General features: G+C 44.1%; 7 protein-coding genes across 16 annotated transcripts in view; 3 read left to right on the top strand and 4 right to left on the bottom strand.

Annotated features, from left to right (window-relative positions):
• The first annotated feature begins 31 nt into the window (after nt 1-31).
• Nucleotides 32-727, top strand: LOC108024432 (uncharacterized). The gene is made up of 2 exons (XM_017094353.3): nt 32-285; nt 346-727. Exons 1-2 carry the CDS (start codon nt 127-129, stop codon nt 553-555), a joined length of 369 nt encoding a protein of 122 aa, XP_016949842.1. The 5' UTR covers nt 32-126; the 3' UTR covers nt 556-727.
• An 86-nt stretch (nt 728-813) lies between these two features.
• LOC108024412 (WD repeat-containing protein 37) lies at nt 814-3,137 on the bottom strand. Its single transcript, XM_017094331.3, has 3 exons — nt 2,694-3,137; nt 2,067-2,628; nt 814-2,008 (listed from the first exon to the last, which is right to left on the bottom strand). The coding sequence occupies exons 1-3, from the start codon at nt 2,845-2,847 to the stop codon at nt 1,261-1,263; spliced, it is 1,464 nt and encodes a 487-aa protein (XP_016949820.1). The 5' UTR covers nt 2,848-3,137; the 3' UTR covers nt 814-1,260.
• A 349-nt stretch (nt 3,138-3,486) lies between these two features.
• On the top strand, nt 3,487-5,245 carry LOC108024421 (cyclin-Q). 6 transcript variants are annotated; one of them, XM_044091168.2, is made up of 6 exons: nt 3,487-3,504; nt 3,570-3,663; nt 3,838-4,088; nt 4,147-4,291; nt 4,354-4,575; nt 4,633-5,245. In XM_044091168.2, the coding sequence occupies exons 3-6, from the start codon at nt 4,006-4,008 to the stop codon at nt 4,960-4,962; spliced, it is 780 nt and encodes a 259-aa protein (XP_043947103.1). In that variant the 5' UTR covers nt 3,487-3,504; nt 3,570-3,663; nt 3,838-4,005; the 3' UTR covers nt 4,963-5,245. The 6 variants fall into 6 exon arrangements, with proteins under 6 accessions (XP_043947103.1, XP_043947102.1, XP_043947104.1 ...); XM_044091167.2 differs by having other exon boundaries at nt 3,489-3,504; nt 3,570-3,667; XM_044091169.2 differs by lacking the exon at nt 3,487-3,504 and having other exon boundaries at nt 3,537-3,667.
• Nucleotides 5,246-5,506: 261 nt separating this feature from the next.
• LOC108023550 (uncharacterized) lies at nt 5,507-6,586 on the top strand. Of its 2 annotated transcripts, none has more exons than XM_017093139.3 (3): nt 5,507-5,739; nt 5,825-6,012; nt 6,078-6,586. In XM_017093139.3, exons 1-3 carry the CDS (start codon nt 5,551-5,553, stop codon nt 6,394-6,396), a joined length of 696 nt encoding a protein of 231 aa, XP_016948628.1. In that variant the 5' UTR covers nt 5,507-5,550; the 3' UTR covers nt 6,397-6,586. The 2 variants fall into 2 exon arrangements, with proteins under 2 accessions (XP_016948628.1, XP_016948619.1); XM_017093130.3 differs by having other exon boundaries at nt 5,510-5,739; nt 5,807-6,012.
• A 573-nt stretch (nt 6,587-7,159) lies between these two features.
• On the bottom strand, nt 7,160-13,432 carry LOC108025125 (mitochondrial protein C2orf69 homolog). 2 transcript variants are annotated; one of them, XM_017095396.3, is made up of 6 exons: nt 13,279-13,432; nt 10,001-10,374; nt 9,835-9,939; nt 9,120-9,774; nt 8,796-8,961; nt 7,160-8,739 (listed from the first exon to the last, which is right to left on the bottom strand). In XM_017095396.3, the coding sequence occupies exons 2-6, from the start codon at nt 10,318-10,320 to the stop codon at nt 8,402-8,404; spliced, it is 1,584 nt and encodes a 527-aa protein (XP_016950885.1). In that variant the 5' UTR covers nt 10,321-10,374; nt 13,279-13,432; the 3' UTR covers nt 7,160-8,401. The 2 variants fall into 2 exon arrangements, with proteins under 2 accessions (XP_016950885.1, XP_016950893.1); XM_017095404.3 differs by having other exon boundaries at nt 7,160-8,736; nt 13,279-13,431.
• Nucleotides 10,391-12,473, bottom strand: LOC108025140 (TWiK family of potassium channels protein 18). Its single transcript, XM_017095416.3, has one exon. The coding sequence runs from the start codon at nt 11,866-11,868 to the stop codon at nt 10,711-10,713; it is 1,158 nt and encodes a 385-aa protein (XP_016950905.1). The 5' UTR covers nt 11,869-12,473; the 3' UTR covers nt 10,391-10,710.
• A 1,377-nt stretch (nt 13,433-14,809) lies between the features above and the next one.
• Nucleotides 14,810-24,515, bottom strand: part of LOC108024259 (sex determination protein fruitless) — a 142,222-nt gene continuing 132,516 nt past the window's right edge. The window contains exon 8 of one of the 3 annotated variants that reach the window (XM_017094211.3): nt 14,810-17,836. In XM_017094211.3, coding sequence (XP_016949700.1) covers nt 17,301-17,836 — 536 coding nt within the window. In that variant the 3' untranslated portion in view covers nt 14,810-17,300. Of the gene's footprint in view, nt 17,837-18,532; nt 18,840-22,886; nt 23,475-24,515 lie in introns of those variants that run through there. The other 2 variants (XM_050888957.1, XM_017094203.3) reach the window with 2 other exon arrangements.

The following is a 24,515-nucleotide window of genomic DNA, read 5'->3' as shown; positions in this document are numbered from 1 at the left end:
AAAACGCGTTAGCACCTTAGTTGAGTGCACTTCGGTATGCTACTGCATTTGGTCACACCCTGCCATTGTTTTGTTTTTTGTTGAAACCAAAACGCATTTAATTTATTGTAAAACTCCGTAAAAATCATGTCCCACGCCGGCTATAGCCAGCTGCCCAGTGGCAGCGACCACGATCGCCGGCAGGCGCAGCTCTCGGCCAGCACCTATGACGTCCTGCAGCGGACGACGGACAGTATCCAGCGCTCCAACCAGATTGCCATTGAAACGGAGACCATGGGAGCCGAGGTAAATACGTCGAAAAAGTGGCTATTTGGAGCTAACTAACAAGGGATAACCGGTAAACAGGTGCTGGGTGAACTGGGCGAGCAGAGGGAGTCGCTGCTCCGCACCACCCGCCGCCTGGAGGACGCCGTTCAGGATCTTTCCAAGTCGAGGGTCATCATCCGAAAGCTGGGCAGGGAGGTGCTCTACAACAAGATCATCCTGATCCTCATCATCCTGCTGGAGGTGGGCATTCTCGTAGGGCTGCTGGTGCTGAAGTTCGCCAAACTGTGAGCAGCCGCCACACTATTCCAAAGCTATGGCCCCGAATCGGGCGTGGGACTATAAATATATATGTTTTAATCGTTACAAAAACTTTGCCTTAGTTACGAATAAGTTATACCAAAATGTATGTATATAGAAAGGATATGAACAAATATATATGTACTCAGAAAAACCATATAAATTTGGACTACCATATCCCAAGTATTTCCGTAGAATCTTCAATCGTTTGTAATAGAACTGCTCTTTAAATCCAAAGTTAAAGACAGCTTTTAGGATACACCCAGCAATGATTCGGGTGCTTGATTATGTTTATTCCTGTTTGCTAAAACGTTAATGCCTTAGACATCTATAATATGTATTATGGTAGTAAACACAGATAAAATCGGAAGTGGACGTCGGAAGCTCTGCACTCCGAGCCCTTCATCCCAAATCCAATGCATACGCATGTATATGCTATAACAATGATAATATGTAGTTCGTGCAGCATGATATGCCACGACTATTTGGCAAAAAGCAACGATAATTACACTCAGAGGGCGACACCTAGATAGTTGAACATCGTGAACAATGTCTGCGTAATACTTGATCTATGAAAAACGGTTACATATAAGCATGAGCATCGCCGCGGGATGCGTTTGTTCGAGAGATGTTTGGATTCCGCAGGTCTGCACCTCCTCCTCACTCCTTTGGTGCAGCTCTCCGCTTCAGCCGCCTTCAATTGTCTTTCGGCAGGACGATGGACCAGCCGAAAACGCGACGATCGAAGCCGCACGAGAAGAGGTCGCAGTCCAGCAGCGGTTCCTCCGCCCAGGCCACAGATGACACCATACGCCGGTGGCCCTGTCTACTGGTTCGAGGCAATCGGGCCACGCGTTGCCCGTTCAAATCGAACAGCCGGATCTGTCGATTGTCGTGCGGTATGGCAATGATTCCGCCACTGGACACGGCCAGTCGGTTGACCGAGGAATCCGTGCGGATGGTGGCCAAAGCGGATCGCATGTTGCGCAACTCCCACACTTTGATAGTGCGATCATCCGACCCGGACACCACCTTGTCATCCCGAGCAAACACACTGGACGTGACCGTTTCCGTGTGGCCCTGGAAGACAGAGACCGCCGGGATGGCTTCTCGGAAGTCCCACAGCCGGAAAGTGGTGTCTCTGGAGGCGGTGACCACCAGACGCTGGGTGGGATGTGCCGACACGTGGGTCAGCTCGTGATCGTGGCCGGTGAGCGGCTGTAGGGGCTGGCCAGTCTCCACATCCCACAGGATGGCAGTCCGATCCCAGCTGCCCGTGATTATCTGATCCATTGAAGAAAGCCAGTCGGCAGCCACCACCACTGAGAGATGGCCGCCAGGGCCTGTGAACTCGCAGAGCGGAGTGCGCAGGGTATCGACGCGGTCGCGATCCTCCACCTGCTCATCACTGTCATCCAGTTCCTCCTCCGAGGAATGACCCTTCCTGAAGAACAGAGAACTAGTTAATTGGCGAGATTTCCAATGATCTTCAAGGTACTCACTTGGGCACCTCCCAGTTGACGGCTGCCTGCCAGATGTGGGCTGTTCCATCGCCGCTGCCGGTGAGCACGAGATCCCGTTGCTGGTGGAACTTGATGGAATTCACGGAGCCAGCATGTCCTTGGTATTGCAGCAGGCACCTGGCGCTCTCCACTCCCCAGATGCAGGCCGTGTGATCGGCGGAGGCGGTGCCAATGATGGGCTGTCCCGCCTTGGCGGCCACCTGCCATATGCCATCTTTGTGGCCGCCGAACTCGCGCACCACCGTGCTGACCACTGTGGGTGCTTTGAAGCTGGACACGATGCGACTGGTCTGGGCCTTGATCTTGTTGCTGGCCTTGGCCTTGCTGCCGCCGGTGGCGCTGCTCAGCTTGGCCTTCAGGCTCTTGTGTGTGCTGGAGGCGGCGGCCAGAAAGCTGCCGGCCACCTCATCCGCTTGGGTGGCGGGCGTGGAAAGGGCTGTGGAGGAAGCCTGGGCGCTCAGTGATCCTCCTGCAGCGGCTCGCTGATCCTGTTGGGTGACGGACTCCTTGGTGGCGGTGGCTATCTCTAGTTTCTCCTGCACTGTAAAAGCGATTATACAAGTCAGTTAACGTAAGGTATTTTTGGATGGCTTATATGGTACTTACGAGTCTGGTTCTCCAGGTAGAGCTGCTCGAACTCCCGTTCGATCTGACCGAACAGGTGGTGCAGACGGGCCCGGAAGGGAGCATCCTCCGGCACGACGGCCACATCCTCCGTCAAGCTGGTGAGTCGCACAGCCCGCGTCTTGCTTGCCTTCATCCTCACTGTTTGCCTCTTTGTTTTGTTGTGTATCTCGCAAGCGAAGAGCGATTACAGACTCACTGGCCTGGCTGGTCGGCTACTCGATTTCCGTTTCCTGTGGCTGGGCGCCAAAGGGAATCCAATTAGCGGTCGGGGGTTGCAGACTGACGCTTTATTGATCCATCTTCCACTGGTTGCGTCGCATTTGCTGTTTTTGGCTGCTGTTGCACTGGGTTTTCGCAATGATAGTGCCCGAGGGGGTGGCGCTGGGCGAGGGGGCGGAACAGCTGGCGGTGGAGATGTATTAAGTGTGTGTATCGAGTGCTATCGATGGTCGGTTATCGCTCGCTGACTATCGTACACTTAGGAAAATAGTTGATTATGCTCACACTATAAACTAGTTCAGTACATTTTAACAACAATTAAATTAAATGAAAGAAAACTAGTAAATATCTTTAAATATAACCCAAAGAATGTCGAGACTATTTATCGCAAAGAGAATATTTTAAAAATTATTATATTTAAATAGCACTTTTTCCGAAAATGGATATAAAATCATTTTTCTGTTGTTTGTGATATACTTTATTATTTCTCCCTGTGTAGTTTTTGTAAGAGAGTGCCAGTGTTGAGCAACGACTTGTGCATTTCGTAGACGGATAAATTTGACACGTTAAGGTAAATAAGTTCAAATTCAGCAGGTTAACATTTTTAGTTCAACACACGTTGGCAATCATTTTTAGGCCTGCATTTATTGCACAAAAAGCTCATCGCGGGTAGCGAACTGCAGCTTATCAACACTGTCTGGGCTAACAGCTGTTTCTTGGCCTGTTATTTGTAGGTACTATTTTTGAAAAGAGCCTGTGGAGTGGGAGTCCGAGATTGGGGCTGCGCGACCAACAACCTGGCCACCATTTTAATTGAACCCCAATCGAACAGCTGACGTACCGCAGGCCCCGTTAGTTAGTTAGTTTTCCCCGATCGCGTTGCACATCACATCTCCCATTACAGCGCTGCAGTCCAAGCAAACCGGTTTGTCGCCTCTCGATTTTTCGGCGGTCTCAACTCACATTCATTTCCCACTGCTCCTCGGGTGCCAACGAACTCGCTGGGCCTTCCAAACACCGCCGCCACCGTCCTTTCATTCAGTTCGGTTCCGTTTGGTCCGGGAAAGGCAGTATGAAAAACGTTTTGGATGTCATGTCGTTGCAGCAGCACGTGGAGTCGAACAAGGCGCAGACCATGAAGCCCATCGACTATCGGTGAGTTGCAGGATCAGATCCTAACTCTATGTCATATAACTCTAAATATTTGCCACAGCAAACTGAACAAACCCGGTGTGGTGCCGATGTACATCTTCGAGTGCGCAGCCAAGTTGAAAATGAAGCCCTTGACGGCGGCCTGTGCGGCCATAGTCTACCACCGCTTCTTCCGGGAGGTCAAGGCCAGCGACTACGATGAGTTCGTGGGTATACCAATCATCCAAAAAGTAAACTCCTCTCACAAGTATACCCCTTTACTACCCAGCTCATTGCCGCCTCCTCGTTGTATCTGGCTGGCAAAATCAAGGACGACGAAAGCGTCAAGATACGCGATGTAATCAACGTGGCATATTGCACCCTCAACCGGGGAAACGCTCCACTGGATCTGAACGATGAGTACTGGTCGATGAGGGATGCCATTGTCCAGGCCGAGCTGCTCATCACACGCACCCTGGGCTTCGATCTCAACATAGATCTGGCCCACAAGGTGGGTTTTATTTTATATTACGAGAGCTGTAACCATTTATAAAGCTGAATATTCCAGTACTTACTACACTACATGAAGACTCTGCAAGACTGGGTGGGCGCCGAGGTGTGGAACTCGGTGCCCATTGCCAAGGCCGCGGCCTCGTATCTGCAGGACTTTCACCACAGCGCCAATATCCTCAAGTTCAAGCCCACCCATGTGGCCATTGGCTGCCTATCGCTGGCTCTCCAGACCTACGGCATCCAGGTGCCGCTCACCGACGAGTCCGACGAATCCGCCATGTGGTACAAGCCGCTGGTCAAGGACTTCACCCGCGAGAACCAGTGGGAGATCATCGAGAACGTGATCGAGGTGTACAGGCATGAGGCCTTCCTGAAGGCCGCCTAATCCCTCCGAGACTGCCAAATCCATTCCTTGCTCCATCTGAATTTATTTATTTCCCCCTCACGCCTCATAAGCCTATCTCAGTTTACACGCGACATATGCTCAAATGTCCACTGCATTTACATGCTTTTAACAAAACAAAAAATTCTACCTGGAAAGCGATGATAGTATGCTCAAAAGACGAGAGTTACTATACCCAGAGCCGACATCTTAGAACTATTCCTCAATTTTAACTATGTATGTATTTATACAATAAGGAAATAAAAAGGTGTTTTGTTCTATGGAAGTGATGGGTGTTTGGATACTTTAATATTGTATGAACAGTTTTTTTTTTTTTTTTTTTTTGGGTTTGAAAAATAAATGAATATGGAATAAATGTAAATATATGTATCAAATATATTTAAATATAAATTTCGTTATTATTGTATTTTGTGCTATTACTATAAATAAATACTAAGATATTCTGCGAAATATATTTAAATTTTAAAATTTCCCTTCAAAAAAACTCGGCTATCAATAATTTCCCTCTGAGTGATGACAACCCTAGTCCCAGAGAAACAGTGTTGGAAAACGCCGGAAATTACAAAAACAATGCAACTTCGTAAACAAAACATATTTTTTATACAGAACAGAACGTTAGCAGAACCAAAAGACAAGGACAATATGCGCAAGACGTGGGTGAAGCGGGAGAACATATACTTCAAGCCCTTCTACAAGCAGAAGTCGAAGATGTTCCTGCTGCTCATCTTTCTGGTGGGGATTTCCTTCATCGCGTACCAGGTGAGCCGCGCGAGAATTTGGACAGTTGCAATATGTGATTTAATGAGTGCATAAACAATAATATCAGGCCTTCTCGCTGAACCAGCTGCCCGGTGTGCCAGCTCCGTGGAACCTGCAGCAGATCAAGCGGAAGCACCAGCAGATGATGCAGTCGCTGGGCAGCAAGCAACGCGACGTGGACGACTTCGATGGGGGAGGGGCGGATGCAGTTGCCCCAGCAGAAGGAGCCACCTCAGCGGTTGCTGGGCACGAGGAGCCCATCAAGATTGTCAGGTGGGAAGTGGGATAGCCGACTACTTATGTATAAAATCCTCACCATGCTGTTCGTAATCCTTCAGGGGCACCCGGCTCTTCGACTACGACGCGTACAAGCCCAACTTCGAGGGCAAGTTTCGGTGTCTGGATGGCTCCAAGGAGATCGCCTTCGACCATCTGAATGACAACTACTGCGACTGCGAAGAGGATGGCAGCGACGAGCCCAGCACGAATGCCTGCGCTAAGGGGCGCTTCTACTGCCGCTACCAGAAGCGCCACATTACGGGCCGGGGTCTGGACGTCTACGTGGCCAGCAGCCGGATCAACGACCATGTGTGCGACTGCTGCGACGGCAGCGACGAGTGGACCACGGGGGCCAGGTGCCCCAACCACTGTGCGTAGTTGCAGGCCGGGATTCCCCATCCAACCGACCCGGCCCGGCCCTCCTCTTCCAATTCCTCCTCCACCTGTGCACCCAGGACACCAATCTCAAGGATGAAGCTGTCTGGCGCATCACAAGCGATATTTTTTGTACGAGTACAATAGAATTGTAATTTATTTTAAAATAAGTAGATTGAATAAAAGAATTCCAGAAATACGATGGCTGGGAATGCTTCTGCTCTCACGTTTGATAAGCTGTTTTATAAAATTCACTAATAGAATTTAATTCCAAATGCATTGTGAAATCAGGAAGCATCCCCTTCGTGCTCGTTATTTTTTATCCATACGTGTATGCTTATTCATTTTATTACCAGACCACAAAAATCAGAATTTACATTGGGAATTCTTTTAGGTTTTCTTTCTTGACTTTCTCTGAACTCTTTTTTTTGGTTTCAAATTCGCAGCGTTCTCATTTATAATGTTTAATTTACATCTACATACTCATTAAAATGGTATGGCCGTGTGTATTTTAAGTTAATAGGTTTCTTGCCTAAAATTGTGCATTTTAATTCGTAAAATGTACACCGACAAACTCTAAAGCAATTTTGAACTGCAAATTCTACAAAGGTACGAAATTTTGTGTAATTATTCCCTTATATGCGCTATAAGTTTAATTGGATTGCTGTCTCTGCCTCGTCTGTTTGGATAAGCGGAAGCGGTAATGATCTCCATATCGATATATTTAGTTTAAGGAACGCGCGCCATTACAATTATTTCTCGGATCTGACTTGGCAAAATTCACTTTATTCGCATTTGAGTAATTTATTGAAGAGCTTGAAAACACCGACAATATCGATATTATACTCTTTGTAATCGATACACCATCGATAACATCGATTTTTCAGCTCTACTTCATTGACTTGTCCAGCACAATCAGAAAAACTACGTATACTATGCCTGGACGAGAAGATTCTCGTCTCACAAATTTGATACTTTGATCCCAGTTCGCGATCGAAACTGAGGACCGGCCTAAGTAAAGTACATTTTGTTGTGGTTTTCTTGCCAGTTGCAACTTAAAGTAGGGCTTATGCTAAGTAATACTTAATCAGAGGGCTTTGTGGGGTGTGTGTGTGTGTTCTAGGCTGGTTAGGTTAATGCGTCTGTGCGGGTGATATATAAATTCCTTGGGGTTCTTAAAACGAAAATTGCTTGAGACACGCTACAATTACAGTGGATGCTCTGCGAAGTTCTTATCCTGTGCGCAAATCACAAATCTTTTTCAATTACAAATAAATAGATTGGAGTGTTTGTATAAAATAAGAGATGATTTTAAAATCAGCATATTAATATATGTATATATTAATATACATTTACAGATGTATGTATATTATTGCACTGATGAGATTGTTCTTTCAGTTAAGGGTAAATTACGAAAGTAAGATGTTTGGAAATAAGAAAAAAAACTTGGAATAAATAAATACATATACAAAAAGGAGGTACGAAGCTCTGAACATATAGTAGGGGGCGTGATAGGCGTGATTCGACTTAGGCTAGGTGCTGATGTTGCTGGTGGTTCTAAGAAACGTTCTCTCATACAAGTATACATAGATATAGTTTAGTTACAGATCTAACGGCAAAGCGTATAATACAATTTCTGCAGTTTGCGTTTCGAGCGACACTGATGATGGTGGTGCGAGTGGTGATGTGAGTGGTGGTGGTGGTGGTGATGATGCCTGTGAGTGGTTGCCGGATGATGGTGATGGCGCGCCTGTGGCGGCTGCTGCATATGGCCGTGGTGATGATGATTATTTACAAGGCTCGCGGACGAGGCGCTCAGAGCCACTGCCGACGAGATCAGGGCCGCAGCCAGGCGCGAGGAGGAGGCCAGTGCGAGCTCCGGGGCGGCGGCCAGCAGCTGCTGATGGTGCTGGCGCAGCTGCGCCACCTGCTGACGCTTGAGGGCGGCGGTGCCTTTGCGCATCGCATGCAAGCGACGTCTGTGGTGGTGCGGATGCAGTTGCAGCTGTCACTTTGCCTCCTCGCCGGCTTCCAACAGATTGTTGCTCCCATTGTTGGTGGCCACCGTCGCCGCAGACTGCTCACTGATGGCCACTCCCTGTTGCTGCTGCTGCTGGAGCTGCTGTTGTTGCTGGTTCAGCGCATGGACGTGCTGGCAAAAGGCTTGCAGCACCTCGAAGTGGGTCATCAGGTTCGCCGGCTGGTTGTCGTAGTGCAAGTGCCGGGTGATCGGCGCATTCAGCCGTCTCAGCATCTCCGTGAAGAGTTTCTCCTCCTTGCGAATCCAGGGTCGACGGTCGTCCTGCACCTGGTAGGGCGTCAGGTGGACGTGGATGTTCATGCCTGCTTAAGGAGTCCCACTCGTTAGTTGATTCTACTTGACATGCACTCTCCGCACTTACCCATGCGGGTTAGCGTCTCCAGGAGACTACGCGATGTGATCCATGTGTTTTTCTGGCCCCCATGCCCGCCATCCAGCCAATACATGTCCGAGATGCGGGAGAGCAGGCGGCACATGCTGCTGTCATCGGGCGTCAGAGTTTTTAGATAGTGGAACTCGTAGATGAACTGCAATAAAAATGAGATTAGAGATTAGAAAGGTCACAGAGTTTATTCCCGCCATTCCTTCACATTCCGAGATTTCAATTCATCGGTCATTCTGAAAGGAATTGGAGCAGGCGTAGTGGCGAGTGGGTCAACCAGTTAACGAACCAAACGCGACTCACTTGATTGAGCACGACGCAGCCCTTGCTGAAGCCAATTAGCACCAGCTTGGACTTGTCCAGGTTGAGGTTCTCCCGCCACCACAGGGGATTGCTGTCGCTGGTTGCCGTGGATGTGGCAGTGGCCGAGGCTGATGTTGCAGTTGCCGCTGGAGCCGTCCTCGTGGCGCAGTCGTTGTTGTAGTGCTCGACATTGTTGGTGGTGGCACTTAGCGCCGTTGTGGGCGAAGTCATCTTTATAGCCGTCGCCGTCTGCTGCTGTTGAAGTTGCTGGTTGTTAACCTGTTCCTGGTGGTTGTTCACACTGCTGCTGCTGTCATCGTTGCTCCCGCCGCCAATGTTGCCATTATTGCCGGATACATTGTTCACCGTCTCTGGCGCCTCACTGCCCTCTATCGGGAATATAACAGCGCCATCCGCATCCACTGTGATATTCTCCTGCACCTGCAGTATGTCGATGTCCATCTCCTGGCTGCTGTCGCTGGCCGGTGCCGACTGTGAGTTGGACTCCGCTGTGACCGTGGCGTTGGATAGCGTCAGGGCAGCGGCGGCAGCAGCAGCAGCCACCGCCGCCGCAGCTGCCGCTGCCTGGGCGGCCTGATCGAGGATTTCGTTCTCGGGTATGGAGATCAGGCGCTGCGACAGATTCTGGAGCAGTCTAATTGGATACAAGACATGTTTTATTACGGATACTAAGACTACTCGCCAGGACACTCACTTTTCTAGGTGCTGGAGGGCATGGTTCATGGGCGTGTGATCCGGAACTCCAGCGTTGTTGCCCCTCACAAAGTTGTCAAAGCAACTGAATGTCTTGAACTCCATGCTGCCAAGGGAAAGAAGTATAATTAATACGAATTAAAATATATTTTAGACATTAAACTTACCGCACTGGCCGGATGACGATGATGTGTGACCTAGGAAAGGCCTCGCGCAGCAGGATGGCCGAGTTCTCGAGGTTGTACTTCATGTAACCCCGGCTGTCGCGGTTCGTCTCCATGCTCTCCGGAAAGTCCTGCACATCCCCGCCAAAGTAGATGATGGCCGTGGAGTCCTCGGGGACGTGCACCGAGTGCTGGCGCACAATCGGCGGGCAGTAGACAATGTCATTGGCCCGGTTCTGGAATCCAGTAACTGAGAAGATGCGGAATGGGCCGGCCGAAGTGCTTGGCGTGCACAGACGCTCCCCGCTGCCGCCGCCAAGCATGCCCTCGAAGTTACGGATCCGCTCTTGCAGTTGCAGGAATTGATCAATGGTGAGCTGCAGGATCAAATCGGTTCAGAGGGGGTTACTTGCTTGGAAAGACCAATTGCAGCATATTATCACATCACACACACAATCTCTGGTAGTCAAATTATAGTTAAGAAGTAAGTATCCCTAAAACCCCCTAATATTATCTTTCTTATTCACTGACAGACATCTTTTTTCTACTAGTTAGAAATATAATTTCTTAATTTTCTTTTCAAAAACTAGAGTATACTTATACACCCATAATAGTTGCAAATCTAATCTAAATAGGGCAGCTTATATAGAAACTTCTCCAAATCTTATAGAATCCCTCGCTCCAGAGCACCTCCCATCCCTGAGTTAGCTTTCCTAGTAGTAATCATCCTCGTAGGCATCCCGGGGACTGCCACAACAACCGACAAAACGCAGCCGCGTGTCTTCCATGCAGAGTTTCGCATCCTCGCGCATTTCGCGCGCCTTTAAGCGCACCTCCTCGCGCATCAGGTTGCGACACATGGCCACCAGACCCATGCCCAGCAGCATGTAGACAAAGTTAATGGCCAGCTTGGAATGCTGGTCGGCGGCCACGGACTGGAGCTGGGCCAGCTCGGCAGGATCGGCGGCGATGTCCTCCTGCAGCTTGTGCGTCGCCGCATTCACGTCCGCCGTGGTGGTCAGCGAAGCGCCGGGCACATAGTCACCAAATCCAATCTTGCACAGCGACGTCATGCAGAAGTAGAAGCTATTGAGGAAGCTCCACTTCTCCCAGTTGGCAAACATCACGGTGCCGGTGAGAACGTAGAAGAATATGACCCACAGGCAAGCGGTTGAGGGTACAATGACCTTCTTGCGCGCCATGGAGACACCTCCCTCGAGGGCGTCCAGGCGATCCAGGCGGGGATGCTCCTGCGTACAGTCGTGCATGGAGCGGTAGAGGAACTTGAACGAGCGGGCCAGCACTCGTCCCATGTTCAGGAAGTACAGGATGTAAAGGGGTATGCCGAAGGTGGCGTAGATCACGGTGAATCCCTTGCCCCACGGCGTTCGAGGCACCATGTTGCCGTAGCCAATCATGGTGATCACCGAGAGGCAGAACATCAGGGCAGCCGGGAAGCTCCAGATCTGTTCCGGACTCCGGCCCACATAGCCGTGCTTGACGACGCCAGCTATTTGCTGCTGGTACTCCCGCAGAACCGCATTCGTGGCCTCCGTCCAGCGCCGGCGATCGACGATGTTGTGCTCCTCCGTGATGCTCCACAGCTGCTGGGAGCAGTTCTGGCGCAGCTCCAGCACACGCCCGGTCGTCTCGTCCACGAACTGCCGCTCGATGTGCATGAAGGCGAAGGCCCCGCAGATGGCATAGAAGACGATCAGGGCGCCCACGCCCACCTGGGTGCACATGAAGGTGACGAAATTACGGCAGCATCTTTTCACCCGTTTCCGGGGCTGATTGCTCGGCGTAGAGGAAACACTGGACGCCCCTCCTCCGCCAGCGGGAGAGCTTTTCCTCTGAAATTTGCTGGGCATTTCAATCTTTCATGGATTATATAACCGATTCCACGGATTCTGGAGTTGCTCGGTCTTCTTGTGGAAAGACCTTAAAGCCTGGCGATGGGCAATTAGCTGGTCAGTTGTCGATTCTCAATGCGATTTGTGGAGCACGACGAGTGTGGAAATCAGCAAGTTGGCTAAAAATAAACCCACGCCTTTGCACGGCACATTTTCCAAAAGCCAAACGAACGATTTTCCTCCGACTGCACACAACCGATCCACGCGGGCGCCAAAATTGAACTGCGGTAAAACTATTTCGAGGGAAAATCTCCGCAAAGGTAGAGAGCAGATGAGCGGAAAAGCCCCGGGGAAGAGGCAAAAAGTATGGAAAACAAATAAAGCGGCTCAGATATTTATGCGAGCAAGTGCCCGCGGTTCTAAATAAGGCAATTTACGTCAAATTTATGAACGGGGCAATCAAGATATCAACGGGGACAGGTGCAATATGGTCGGGAAAGGGATAGGAGGCGAGCTGTATCAGGTATTAGATGGATTACGAAAATCCAGTAAATCAGAAGTTCTCCATTAAAAACAAGTAACTAATAGTTGTAGTAGTAGTAGTTATCATATATAATGCTGCTTGATCCTCCTAGCTATCAAAATAGTTCCCTAAAAATCTTTCCAAAACTTAAAGATTCGTAGAAGTTTTTGTAAATTTTAAAAGGTGATCGAAAATATGGATATCCTATCTAATTTTTCATCATTTTAAATGACAAATACTGTGCGATTTTGGTGCGGAGAAGTTTACTTTAAAAGGTAATAGTAATAGTTACAATCCAAAATGAAAAAATAAATAGTTCGGAATTTTTTTTACCAATTGGAATCCGTTCTCCAATGATCTTTAACAATATGTATTTGTATTATCTGTCACTTTGATTAACGATGGTGTGTGCTGTGGCGGCGATATCTTTTGCGAATCTCGGAATCGAATTGGTCACTGTTTTCACAGGGGCTATAAATCAGAGCGAATCAGGACGGGGAAGAGCATCCGCCATCGGGTAACAACAATAAAACTGGCGGCCCCCAAACAAACTATACGCAAAGATAAACAAAGAATTAAAAAACGAAAGCAGAGAACGCACTCACGCACACAGACGCACAGGCGGCTGTGCTGATACAGAGCAAGAGGAAGAGCGATGAAATACGCAAAAACGGGGGGTGAAAATGCGTAGCGAAGAGATAGATTTTTTCAACACCAGCGCACTCGCACACACACACACACACACACACGCGGGCGCCCTAGCGCACACACACACTCGCTGCTGCTGCTGCTGCTGCACACTCACACAAACGCACTTGAAATTTCACAAAATTTATGCAAAATTTTCCGGCGCATTGCATTCTGCATTTACCGCTGCAATCGCCCTGCGCTTTTCCGCTACTTACGCTGTTTATTCTCGTCAATCGTTGCGCGTGAAAATTGGCGATTTTGCTACACACTTCCCGCGTATTTCCCGTTTTCCCTCTTCGCCTGTTTTTCTTTAATCTTGCGTCTCGTCTCACAGCAGAAAAACTCGTAGGTTCCGCACAAGTGCCCCTGTGGCACAGGGCGACCAATGTCGCAACAGCCACCCTAAATACCAAATAGCACGAATTTAACGATAGTTCTAGGCAGATCGGTCGATTTTTGGCGGAAAAAAGTTAATTTTAAAATAAAGTATGTGCGTGTGCTGCGGCTATTCTAAATGTGAAAGTATTGGGTGAATACTTAGTATTTGTCAAGGCGGCACAGAAGAGTTTTGCTAAATTTGTATATTTATTATAAGGAATAAAAAATAATGGACACAAAGTAAGTACAAAAATGTAACACGAAAGATATAGGGTATATCTTGCACATTATGAATACATTTCCATATGTAGAGTATCATAATTACTTATCTTATTTTGCCCTTCTGCTTTCATGACTAGAGCTGCCCGAATTATCTATGGAAAAACAATATTGAACAGATTTTTATTTTAAATTTGTTTTTCGATAGCTGCATCAGTATTTATTATGTCTATCGATAGGTAACAATCGGCCATCGAACAATCGGCTTAAAACTGATAAATAGATTGTCACTATGCTGTGTGACAGGTGGCAACGCTACAATTTTGGCGGGTTCGTATACAAAATTCAAAAAGACATAGTTAACGGTATTTTGTATTTCACAAACAATTTATTTCGGTGTTTAAAGACCATAAAACAGATTTATTAAAACAAACTTAAAAAAATAAAATTCATTTGATATACATATCGGTTATATTTAATAATTGCCGTTCTCGTTCTCTGGCGAAGACTTTTTTTAAGATTCCATAGCAGCTTGCAATCCGGTCCTTTTTAAAGATGTAAACCCGCTACGACCTGTTTATTTCTATTTAATAATATAATAGTTGAATAAAAAATCTTCGCGACACATTCATCGTTTTTATTAATTTGTATTATTGTAAAAAAATATATCTTACTTGCTATTTCAAAAGAGATTGGATGATAGGAAGTTGCATCCAACCAAACAAATAAAATATAACAATTATAATAAGTAAAAAATAATGGAATATATAAATAGTTTTGTTTTAAGAAGGTTACATTTATATTTAAAATTCAACATGAATTGTTGTGTGTTACAAGTTACAAGGAATATATAAATCAGCAGCCATTTATGGCTACTGAACTCACCAAACGAACCAAGTACTTACCCCACCGCCAGAGGTGCCGTCCCAGAGGACGGGGCATAAAATTGCCTGCAAAAGGAAATGCCCACCCTCAACTTCAACCCGAAAACCCAGGATCAGGGCTCCGAACCCAAACTCAATCCCGAACCTAACGATTTGAATTGTGCTTCCAAGTAGGGGCGTGGTCATGGGGGGCAGAACATGAAACGAGTGTTGTTGATATATGTAATAATAATAATCATAAATTTTATTTGGTTTTATTTGCTGTTTCGCTTGACATTTAAATGCTGCTAGTGAATTATATTTTGATTTAATTTGAATAAATTTGAAATATATATATTTTTGCTTGATATATATATATAGATCTTTATGGATTGATTTATTTAAACTGGTAGACGACGAAAAACTGTTAATAATATTTTTCATTGTTGTGATGTGTGCCATGATTTGGGCACCGCCACAATTTTTACTTGCATATTGATTAATTGAGTTTGTAACTGTAGAGCAAAAAATAAGTTACAACTCGCTGTTGTGACGAACGTGGAGTCGTATGAGATCCGGAATTAAAATCCCAGAGCCGAGATTCCACAGAGCAACCCCTTCTGGCCGAGATCTTGAGTAGCTCTCCTTTCGATCGACCGATTTCGATTACAAGATGGATGTATAAAAATATTTCATTTACGATTTAGGCTTATGTTTGGAAAAAAGGTTAGAAAAATCCAGCTGGTCTCCTCTCAGCTTTCTCTAGTTAGTTTTCTTTTGGTTTCTCGCTGCTTGGTTTTTGTGTTTTTCATATAATTTCATATTTATTACATTTTTGGTACATAAATCTGTGTGTAGTAGTGGTTTGCCTTAACATCTGTGCTGTTCTTGTTTTGTTGTTTTCTGAATTTTGCGGTAGTTTATTGGCTTAAAGTTTATCAACTCAATCAACGTAAAACTAAATAAAATTATGATCTCTGTGTGTACATATTTTCCAATTCACATATACACACGCACATGCACGTAACTTAAAATTAGGAAATCAAGTAGGATTTTAAAGTTAAAGTAAAAGTAGGTTTATAGAATAACTAGAAAGTAATTTTATACATTTTGTGCTTTGGACCGAAAGATAACAATTTTGAATAACGCTATAACAAAAATCTTCTAAATAAATATGCAAAGGGCCAGCGACCTTAGCCAAATGGTGCTTAGCCCCTGCAATACTTTATCTTTTTTTTGTTATTTTTTTCTTTTAGCTTTCATGTAAAGTTTTGTGCCGAAAATATCACATTTAATTTTATTTTGCTTTTTTATAGATATTTTTTCTAAATTTATTTTGTGCCGAAACATAATTTTGTCTATCACAAAATGTTTAAAATTAATTACTTTTGCCGTCTCTGCGGGGACGTTTTGGTTATGGTAATCAAAGGCCAAGATAGTCGATTAAAAATTATAACGAAATCTTCCAATTTCTTGCCAATTTAGCAGACAATTAAGCAATTTAAAATGTAATTTTTATAGAATTTTCCAATCATTTTTTTTTAGATTTTTGTGATATGATTATTTTTCTTGTATAGCCCTCATATCAACTAACTTTCGTTTCTCCTTCCGGTTTTAATATATATGTTTTAGTGTACTTTAACTAAATAAACATTTGACCATAAATATAAACAAGCTTAACAAAAAAGTGAGGTGGTTCAAGTGGTTCGAGCTAATCCTAGAAACTTTAACTTAACGCATAGGACAAAATCAGAATTGTGGGGAAACATTACTAAAGAAAATAAAAACAGAGGAAAACATGGGTAAACTATTGGAACCGATTAAAATAACGTATGTATTATATATATATGGGGTAGTTTACGAATAAGTGCTAACGGTCTACGTAGACTAAAATTAAGCAATCAACAATAAAACTGAAATGCATTTGAGGTATATGAAAATTTCTTTGTAGTTGGTTGAGTAGCCCTCATCCGTTGCCTACTCTGCAGAACATATTGGTTAAGACTACGAGCTAGGATAAACTAAAACCTAATGTGACCTTCGTATGAGTAGTAGTTGTAGTTGTGGGTGACTGTTGCTGTGTTGGCTGATCCTCCTCCTCCTCCTCCTCCTGGTGACCCCATCGGCGGCGTCTTGGTGACCCCAAGCCACTGACCGAATCTCGTTTCCTTCGACCTTCTCTCTCTATCATTAGTGTAGTTATTTATTTGTGTAGTTTAGTTTTGTAGGAAACAACATTTAGAAACCTTCGAAACGGTTTGTTCTGCCTTCGCTGCTTTCCCTGCTTTATATAGGGTACATATCCTTCTCCTCCTCCTTTTTTAGCAACTGAAACCTTTTCCTAACTCTCTTCAGTTATACACATTTATAAATTGATGGGACGATTGTGTCAAAGTTTACCAATAGTTTATAGTTAAGATTATCAATATATAGTATATGTATGCCATAGCATCTTCGGTTCTACTAGTTATTTTGGGTTATTGTTATTGCTCGGATAGCTAGTGGGTAATGTACAGACGACGACTAAATGCAAGAAAAAATCCACCTAGGGCTGCAGCGATTTACATTAGATTCTCGCTGTAGCTGTATCTTCTGCTGATGTGGCTATAGTTGCTGATGTAGTAAGCTGGTTGCTGATGTTGCTGGTGCAGGTGTTGCTGCTGTTGCGGATGTTGCTGTTGCTGCTGCTGATGTTGCTGTTGCAGGTGTTGCTGCTGTTGCTGCTGCTGCTGGTAAAGCTGGCGATGATGGGCTGCCTGGGGGCCCCGGCCACGCCCTTAAATGGACGAGTTGAGCTTGAGCAGGCGGTCCGGATGCTTGACCCGCAGGTGGGAGCGCAGCGTATCGATCCTGCTGTAGGTGGCCGGGCAGTAGGGACACATGGACCGCTGGGCGGTGTGGGAGTGGAAGTGGTGCCAGCGGTTGGTCACCTCCTTGCCGCAGGATCGGCAACGCCACATGGTGCCCGGATCGCGGGATGGCGTGAACATGTTGTGGTACGACATGGTGTGATGTGAATTATGGCCAGCTGCTCCGGCTGCTCCCCCGGCTCCAGCTGCTCCTCCGACTCCAGCTCCTCCTCCTCCTCCTCCCGACGCTCCTCCTCCCACACTATTCGGCGTATTGCCCGATACCGGATTGAAGCCATGCGCCTGTGGGCCATTGTGACCATTGCCGGCGGCGGCGATGTAGTGCATCGGATATATTTCGCGTTTCAGGGCCGCCGACAGGTGCATCCCGAAAGGGGGCGGCGGGGGCGAGGCCGACGACGAGGTCGACAGGGGGGTCGACAGGTGGTGGCGGGCGCTGCTGCCTGCGGTTCGAGAACGAGAAAGAGAAGAACAGAACACACAACAGCCCGTCGAGCGGGACGAAAATCAGCCCAGAGAAATAGATTTCTTTGATTTTTTGAATTTTTTGTTTGTAGTTTGGTTTTGGTTTTTTTTTTATAATAGACAGAGAGAGATATAGTGGGTGTCGGTGGTTGGGTGGTGTAAAAGTGAGTGTGTGAGAGAGAGAGACAGACAGAGAAAGAGGGAGAGAGATACATGGCTTGAGACAGAGATAGGTATAGTTTCGTTTTGTGAGCTAAAAAACAAATATACTTAGGCGGCATCATGAAAAAAGATCAAAACTAAACTAGGAAACTAAGGGAAAATACTAAAAAAATGTATATAATTTTAAAAACAAACAAACGTCACTAACTACAATCAAGCAACTTAGGTCAACGGAAAATATACATAAGTGTGTAGCTAACACAAGAGGTTTTTGGATCGTTTCTGCGTCTCCTCACATATTTCAGCGTGCAAATGAAATATCTTTACTTTCTTTAATAATATAGTTCATAGTTTAAAATTTAGAAGTATAAATGTAGTATATAAATGCGGATCACTTTACAACTAAGCGTTTGTGAAGTACATGTAAACAGTGCGCCGGATAAGTAGGCTACACTTTTGTTACGCAATTATCCTTCGCACTGTTTGGTTACAAATTAACTTATAAAATGCCTCCGTTTGCTCCTGCAATATCCTTTTTTTCGGCTTTTGGGGTATAGCATTAATTATTACTTGTATACAAATAAAATTAGTCACAATCGACGCATACATGTAGATGTATTTTATATAAATATATATATTTTATAGCACAAATGTGGGCAATAACTCTTTTATGAATTCAAATGAGGGGTTCGTTCGGCTGCTTCACACATTTTTCTTCCTGTATATTCGTACTTTTCAATACCAATTACTTATTTTTTTGGGTGTAACTCATTTGTGCAGCGAATCATTTTGGCTTACACTTAGCGAATTCGGCTGAAACTGATACATAATAAATCCATATATATTTATTTAGATAAAAGTAGGGTATTCGTAAATGTTGAAAAGAGGTTTAGGTTAACAAATTCAAATCATAAAAAAACAGGAAATTGGGCCGAGGTTTGAAAATTCTCTATGCGTATATGTGTGTTGAGTGTGTTTGAGTGCGCGCATGTGTGTAGACAAATGTGCGGGTGAGTGTGTGGGCTGGTTTATATAGTATATAGTATATAAGGTATATGGTTTCTTAGACATTAGATCGACTTTTCATGGGCACCCCTAACATCGTTGGAAGCACAATTCAAAGCGCACAGCAGAACGGGATTCGGAGATTCGGTTTCGGTTTTCGGAGTCAGAGGATCAAAAATAATAAAGTGATCACCATTTGGTTTTGTTTCCATAAAATTCAATTTATTTGATTTAGTTTTTGATTTTTTTGTTTTGTTTCATTTGTTCCTGTGTGTGTGTTGTGTGTTCGTGTGTGTGTTTCTGTCTGTCTGTGTGTGTGAGATGGTTTCATCTGCCTGTTCTTCAGTTATGGTTTTATGATTTTATTACGGGTTGGGTTTATTTTTGTTTAGTTATTCAATTCTTTTCATTGAAAGGCTGCCATAATAGATAGAATGTTTATTAAAAATCGTTTTAAAAAATATTGTAATATATATTTCATATGTGTATATATAAATTGTAACAAATGCTGCAAGCATTTTTGTGGGCTTGCTTCAATTTGCTTAACTTTAATTAAACTGATTTCATATTTTTTCTGCGTTTTCTCTATTTTTTGTGTTTTTGTTTTTATTCTCAACATTCGTTTGTTGTTGCTGCCGCTGCTGTTGTTGTTGTTTATAAATAAAACTAAAAATAGTTTGTATTGCATTTATTAATACAAAAGATAAGATTAAACTTAGTTTACATTGAAACTAGCACGTCATTAAAATTAGGGGTTCGAACCACTCTTGATCGACTGCAAAAATGCTGTTAAAATTGGTTAAACGAAGTCAAAGTCAAAATAGAAATCGAAATCAATTGCTGAATTCAAAATGTTTCAAAAAAGGCGCCAAAATAAAGGTGAGAGTGTGTTTATGGGCTGTGGTGTGTTGGCTTTTCGTGTGTGGATGGTGTGTGTTCGGTAATTTGATAAGCTTTTTATGACATTTATTGTAAATAGACACAGAAATTGTAGCGAAAAGTTCTCATTAACTAACTGCTCTGCTGCCTGCTGCTATATCAGATGTATATATATTTTTTATAATCATATTCATAGTGATATGCTAACATTTATTTAGTTTTCTGGCGGTGTCCGTTCCCCTCTCCTTTCTTTGTGACATTTAAAGGGACTTTGAATATCTATTTATGTGGGGGTAAGCACCGCTTTGTATTTACATATATTTTTTATACTTTTAAGTTTTATCTTTCTTCGCGTAATTGAAATTGTTGGCTTTTGCGTGGTCTCGTCAACATCCTGCACCTTAAACGAAAACTAGTCATATTGCACATACGATACGATTCAAGGAGGGCTGACCTCCTCCTCCATTCGTTCCCTCTCTTCCTATTCATTATACTTTAAAGTATATTTGGATTTAGCACCATTTTGCATACCACACAAATTATAGATTACTTTCGATCGTTTTTTAAAAAAACCTCAACTTCTACTCTCCTGCTTAATTAACATAATTTCAATTTGTAATGTGTGTGTGTGTGGGTGTTTTTTGTTGTGGTCGTGTGTGTGTGTGTTTAGTTTTACTATAGTTATCACATCATATATAGATAAATTTCTTAAATTTTTTGTTTAACAAAACAGCGTTAAAAATAAACATTAAACAAACATTAAGTCGGGGGCAGTATTTGATGTAGCATTATTAATAATAAAAATTTAATTACTAAACATTTCATGTTAAGAAGTAGAACAAATAAATATTATGAATATGTGTGTATATAATATATAACTATGTATATTTAATAGAATTATGCATTAATTCTTTAGGCAATTAGACGTTCGTTTGTGTGTGTGTTTGCATATGCTCGTGTTTGTGTTCTCATGTGTGTGTGCGCACCAATATCGGGGATTTGGCAATCAATGTACAACAACAAATTACAAAAACTGATTTCAAATATACACTAACTAGCAGAAATCGTGGGAGAATCATCAATCATATTTACACCGTAAGAAGAGTCTGCAAGAATTAAGAATAGCTCACGCATGTGTCCATAAGTAGGTATATCATATAATATAGACTGGATAACAAACTCGGCCACATGCAATGACAATCGGATCTGGCGATGTTATCGCTATCGCTATCGCTAACTATAATACATCAGATCGTATCGGATCGCATCGATATACATCAGATCCCTCGGCAATCGCTCGGTTCGAGACTCATTCGCACACACTCCCAGGATGGTTATAAATAAATTAACATTAGTTTAGTATCCGTAATCAGTGAATTAGTTTAGTTTAGTTTACTTTAGATTAGATTAGTTTAAAACTGCTTCGCTAAGATTAGGGCTACCGTAATGCATGTCTTCAAGGTCAACTAACATCGATATTAAACGCACCGATTTGTACATCATAGATGCAGAGAAATTCCCATTGAATATTGGTTTATAAATATCGATTAAGTTCAGAGTAAGGCTATTATAATATTTTACAATTCTTGTTATATGCGTAAAACGTGACATTCATTAGATCGTAATTAAATATACATTTATATAAAACAGTAAAATGGTTAGCAGCATAGAAATCTCTGGTTCAAAATGTCTTCAATGTTCGGTGTTTGCTCCTACTCAATTTTTCTTTTTTTTTTTTAGAGTATCAGTGTGGTTTCCGGGTGGGTTAGTGTGTGGTTTTTTTGTTGGGGGTGTTTGGGGGCTTGGTTTTTGTGGGTGTGCACGTATTAATGTTAAATGCAACAACGAACAGGTGCAAAAAGAGAGAGTGCAGCCAAGGAAGTTGGCACTACCACCAAGAGATTTTGGCACAAATGTCTGACAGGTCCAACGATTTTAATTTGTAAAATTTGTATTCTGTTACTTTTAATTCCATATATGTGAGTAGGTAGTTCTTGAAATACAATTAGTTTAAATTTTCTTACTTCTTCTTGTAAATATTTGAGTGCTGTTAGTTAAAAACCTTTTTTCGCTCCGCTGTTGGCCCTATTTGCCACCCCTTTTCCTCCTTTGTTAGCTGCCTTGGAAACCCTTTTTTGCTTTTACAATTAAAAACTCCATTACAACTAGATTTACTATACTGTATATAAGTGCGTGTGTGTGGGTGTGTGACTGCAACATCCGCATCTAGTTGAAACCATGACAATATGTCGCTTTCTGCACAGATCAGCATTAGATTCCTTCTCGCAGCCGGCCATTCATCCTCTCCTCTACATAATTGACAAATAAATTTGGCTTACCCTTAAATCGTTTCAACATTTAAGACATTTTCTCATCTAAATTAACTTTGCATTGAGTATCAATTGGTTGCTGTTGCAGGTTGCCCTTAGCTGTTGCTGTTGCAGGTTGCAGGTCGCTACTCCTGTTGCCTTTTGCCGTAGCTCCTAGCACTGTTGTTAGCATAACTATTGTTATTATTATTATTAATATTACTATTAGTAGTAGTTGTAGTAGCATCCATGGGATTGGCATTCGTGGGCTCGCCGCTGCTGTTGCTGCTGCTGTTAATGTTAATGTTGGTGTTGCTATTGCACAAAGTTTCTTGGGGATCGTAGGGCGCCAGCTGCTTCAGCTGCTCCATGTACCGCTCAAAGTTCAGCCTCATCTGCTGCTCCTCCTCCAGCTCATTGTCGCTCTCATCGATGATGATCGTCTGGGCAGGCGGATGTTGCTGCTGTCGTCGATGTTGCTGCTGCTGCTGCTGTTGTCGCATGTTGCCATTGCTTATGGGTGACTGTTGCGGCTGCTGCTGCGGCTGATGCTGCTGGTAGTAATAGTCGCGGGCATAGAAGTTAAAGGGCGGAGCCTTGCGATGTTGCTGCTGCTGCTGATGGGGTTGCTGTTGCTGCTGCTGCTTGAGGTTGTGGTCATCGTGGCGCCAGGCGCCGTAGTTCCAGCCCAGGTACTGACTGTATCATTCACTTGTGGCATTGTGTTGCTGCTGCTGGTGGTGTTGTGGCTGCAGCTGCAACATGTGTTGCTGGGCCAGGGCATGGAGTTGCTGCTGCGATTGCTGTTGCTGCTGCTGTTGTTGTTGCTGCTGCTGCTGGGATTGCGCTTGCTGGTGTTGCTGCTGCTGGTGATGTTGCTGCTGCTGCTGCTGGTGTTGCTGCTGCTGTTGCGCTGCATTAAAGGCCGCCGCGGCTGCCGCTGCCATGGCCGCCTGCGAGGCGACCGCCAACTGGCTGGCCGTGGGCGTGGCACCCGCCCCCACCGCCGACGAGGACATGAGGTTGTCGAACTTTCGCGTATCCGGATTGTACATCGGGTGCTTGAACTTGCAGTGGGTCCGCAGGTTGTCGCTGCGCGTGTAGGTGGCCCGGCAGAGCGGGCACTCGAAGCGGCCCGGAAAGTGGACGTGGTAGTGGTTGCGGATGTGGGTGACGACCTTGCCGCACAGCTTGCAACGGTGCAGGTTGCAGCCGCCCGAGAGCCGCTCGAAGGTTAGCCGCATGTGCCAGGCCTTGGAGCCTGCGCAATTAATTGTATTGGATTTTCAATTGATTGATTGCATTTTCGGTATTATTTTTGATAGTTCGGTATTTTTCAGTATTTTTCATTCAGTATTATTAATTTGTTCGTTCAAACGCGCAAAGAAAAAAAGAAGAGAAAAACAATGTTGTTGTTGGTGATTCACAGAAACAGAAAAATCATTTTTATAATAATTCTTAAACTGTATAATTAGATGGTTTTCAGAGTCTGCGTGTGTTTGTGTGTGTGTGTTTATGCGTGTATGTGTGTGGTTTTCTTGTAATAGATTCGTAATATCTGGTATTTTTTCCATGGAAAGTATGATTAAACTGTAGCGAATGATTGTTAAATCAATTTGGTTCATTTCCCTGAGACATGGTGTGTTATGTTGGGCAGAGACACTCTTCTTTTCTTGTGGATAGGGTTTCAGATTTTTAATAATATATATAGTATATTTAATTTTTCGCAATCAAATTTTGTTACACCCAAAAAATCGATAAATAAATACAGTTAAAAATTTGTTTTTCTTTCTTATTTTTCCATGGGTTTTTCGAGAAATTCGGGGAAATGTAGAACAACACACTTGAACGGGGTGGGGGAGGAACATTATTAAAATTATGATGCAAATCAAATAGTTTTATCGTCTGCGGCAATGGGTTCACTTAAGATACTCAAAGGGAATTATTTACAATAATCGGTGGGGCGACTGAAAATTGGATACCGAGGAACCCAAACCAAATTATATGCATGTGTGTGAAAATGATTCGTGTTTGGACACTTAAATAAGATCTAATACTAATGTTCTATTTATTTTTTATTAGATGATTGTTGGTGGTTCCGATTCATTTTCGACTTATCAGCTTCTTTGTTAATTTCTTTGTCAAGAGAGCCCAAGAACCGTATTAGTGTCTAATTGTTGTCACTATTTCGAGGGTAGGTGTGGGGTGTTTGTTGTTTTTGTGAATGTACATAAGTTGGAGGGAGTCAAAGAGTGAGCGAGGGTGGGGTCAGGGGTCAGTGGAGGGCCAAAAAAACGCAGAT

Source organism: Drosophila biarmipes, chromosome 3R, assembly GCF_025231255.1.
Source record: "Drosophila biarmipes strain raj3 chromosome 3R, RU_DBia_V1.1, whole genome shotgun sequence".
Classification (NCBI taxonomy): domain Eukaryota; kingdom Metazoa; phylum Arthropoda; class Insecta; order Diptera; family Drosophilidae; genus Drosophila; species Drosophila biarmipes.
This window is presented reverse-complemented; position numbering and strand designations above follow the sequence as displayed.

Excerpts from the sequence above, each read along its gene's own strand:
- LOC108023550 (XM_017093130.3), top strand. The coding sequence starts at position 5,551 with ATGCAACTTCGTAAACAAAACATATTTTTTATACAGAACAGAACGTTA. Across the intron at positions 5,740-5,806 it reads TTTCCTTCATCGCGTACCAG|GCCTTCTCGCTGAACCAGCT; the intron begins GTGAGCCGCGCG and ends CAATAATATCAG. Across the intron at positions 6,013-6,077 it reads GAGCCCATCAAGATTGTCAG|GGGCACCCGGCTCTTCGACT; the intron begins GTGGGAAGTGGG and ends GTAATCCTTCAG.
- LOC108024421 (XM_044091168.2), top strand. The coding sequence starts at position 4,006 with ATGAAAAACGTTTTGGATGTCATGTCGTTGCAGCAGCACGTGGAGTCG. Across the intron at positions 4,089-4,146 it reads ATGAAGCCCATCGACTATCG|CAAACTGAACAAACCCGGTG; the intron begins GTGAGTTGCAGG and ends TATTTGCCACAG. Across the intron at positions 4,292-4,353 it reads CCAGCGACTACGATGAGTTC|CTCATTGCCGCCTCCTCGTT; the intron begins GTGGGTATACCA and ends TTTACTACCCAG.
- LOC108025125 (XM_017095396.3), bottom strand. The coding sequence starts at position 10,320 with ATGCTTGGCGGCGGCAGCGGGGAGCGTCTGTGCACGCCAAGCACTTCG. Across the intron at positions 9,775-9,834 it reads GCCCTCCAGCACCTAGAAAA|ACTGCTCCAGAATCTGTCGC; the intron begins GTGAGTGTCCTG and ends GTATCCAATTAG. Across the intron at positions 8,740-8,795 it reads GGAGACGCTAACCCGCATGG|CAGGCATGAACATCCACGTC; the intron begins GTAAGTGCGGAG and ends GGACTCCTTAAG.
- LOC108024432 (XM_017094353.3), top strand. The coding sequence starts at position 127 with ATGTCCCACGCCGGCTATAGCCAGCTGCCCAGTGGCAGCGACCACGAT. Across the intron at positions 286-345 it reads CGGAGACCATGGGAGCCGAG|GTGCTGGGTGAACTGGGCGA; the intron begins GTAAATACGTCG and ends ACCGGTAAACAG.
- LOC108024412 (XM_017094331.3), bottom strand. The coding sequence starts at position 2,847 with ATGAAGGCAAGCAAGACGCGGGCTGTGCGACTCACCAGCTTGACGGAG. Across the intron at positions 2,629-2,693 it reads CTACCTGGAGAACCAGACTC|TGCAGGAGAAACTAGAGATA; the intron begins GTAAGTACCATA and ends TCGCTTTTACAG. Across the intron at positions 2,009-2,066 it reads GTCAACTGGGAGGTGCCCAA|GAAGGGTCATTCCTCGGAGG; the intron begins GTGAGTACCTTG and ends TCTGTTCTTCAG.
- LOC108025140 (XM_017095416.3), bottom strand. The coding sequence starts at position 11,868 with ATGCCCAGCAAATTTCAGAGGAAAAGCTCTCCCGCTGGCGGAGGAGGG.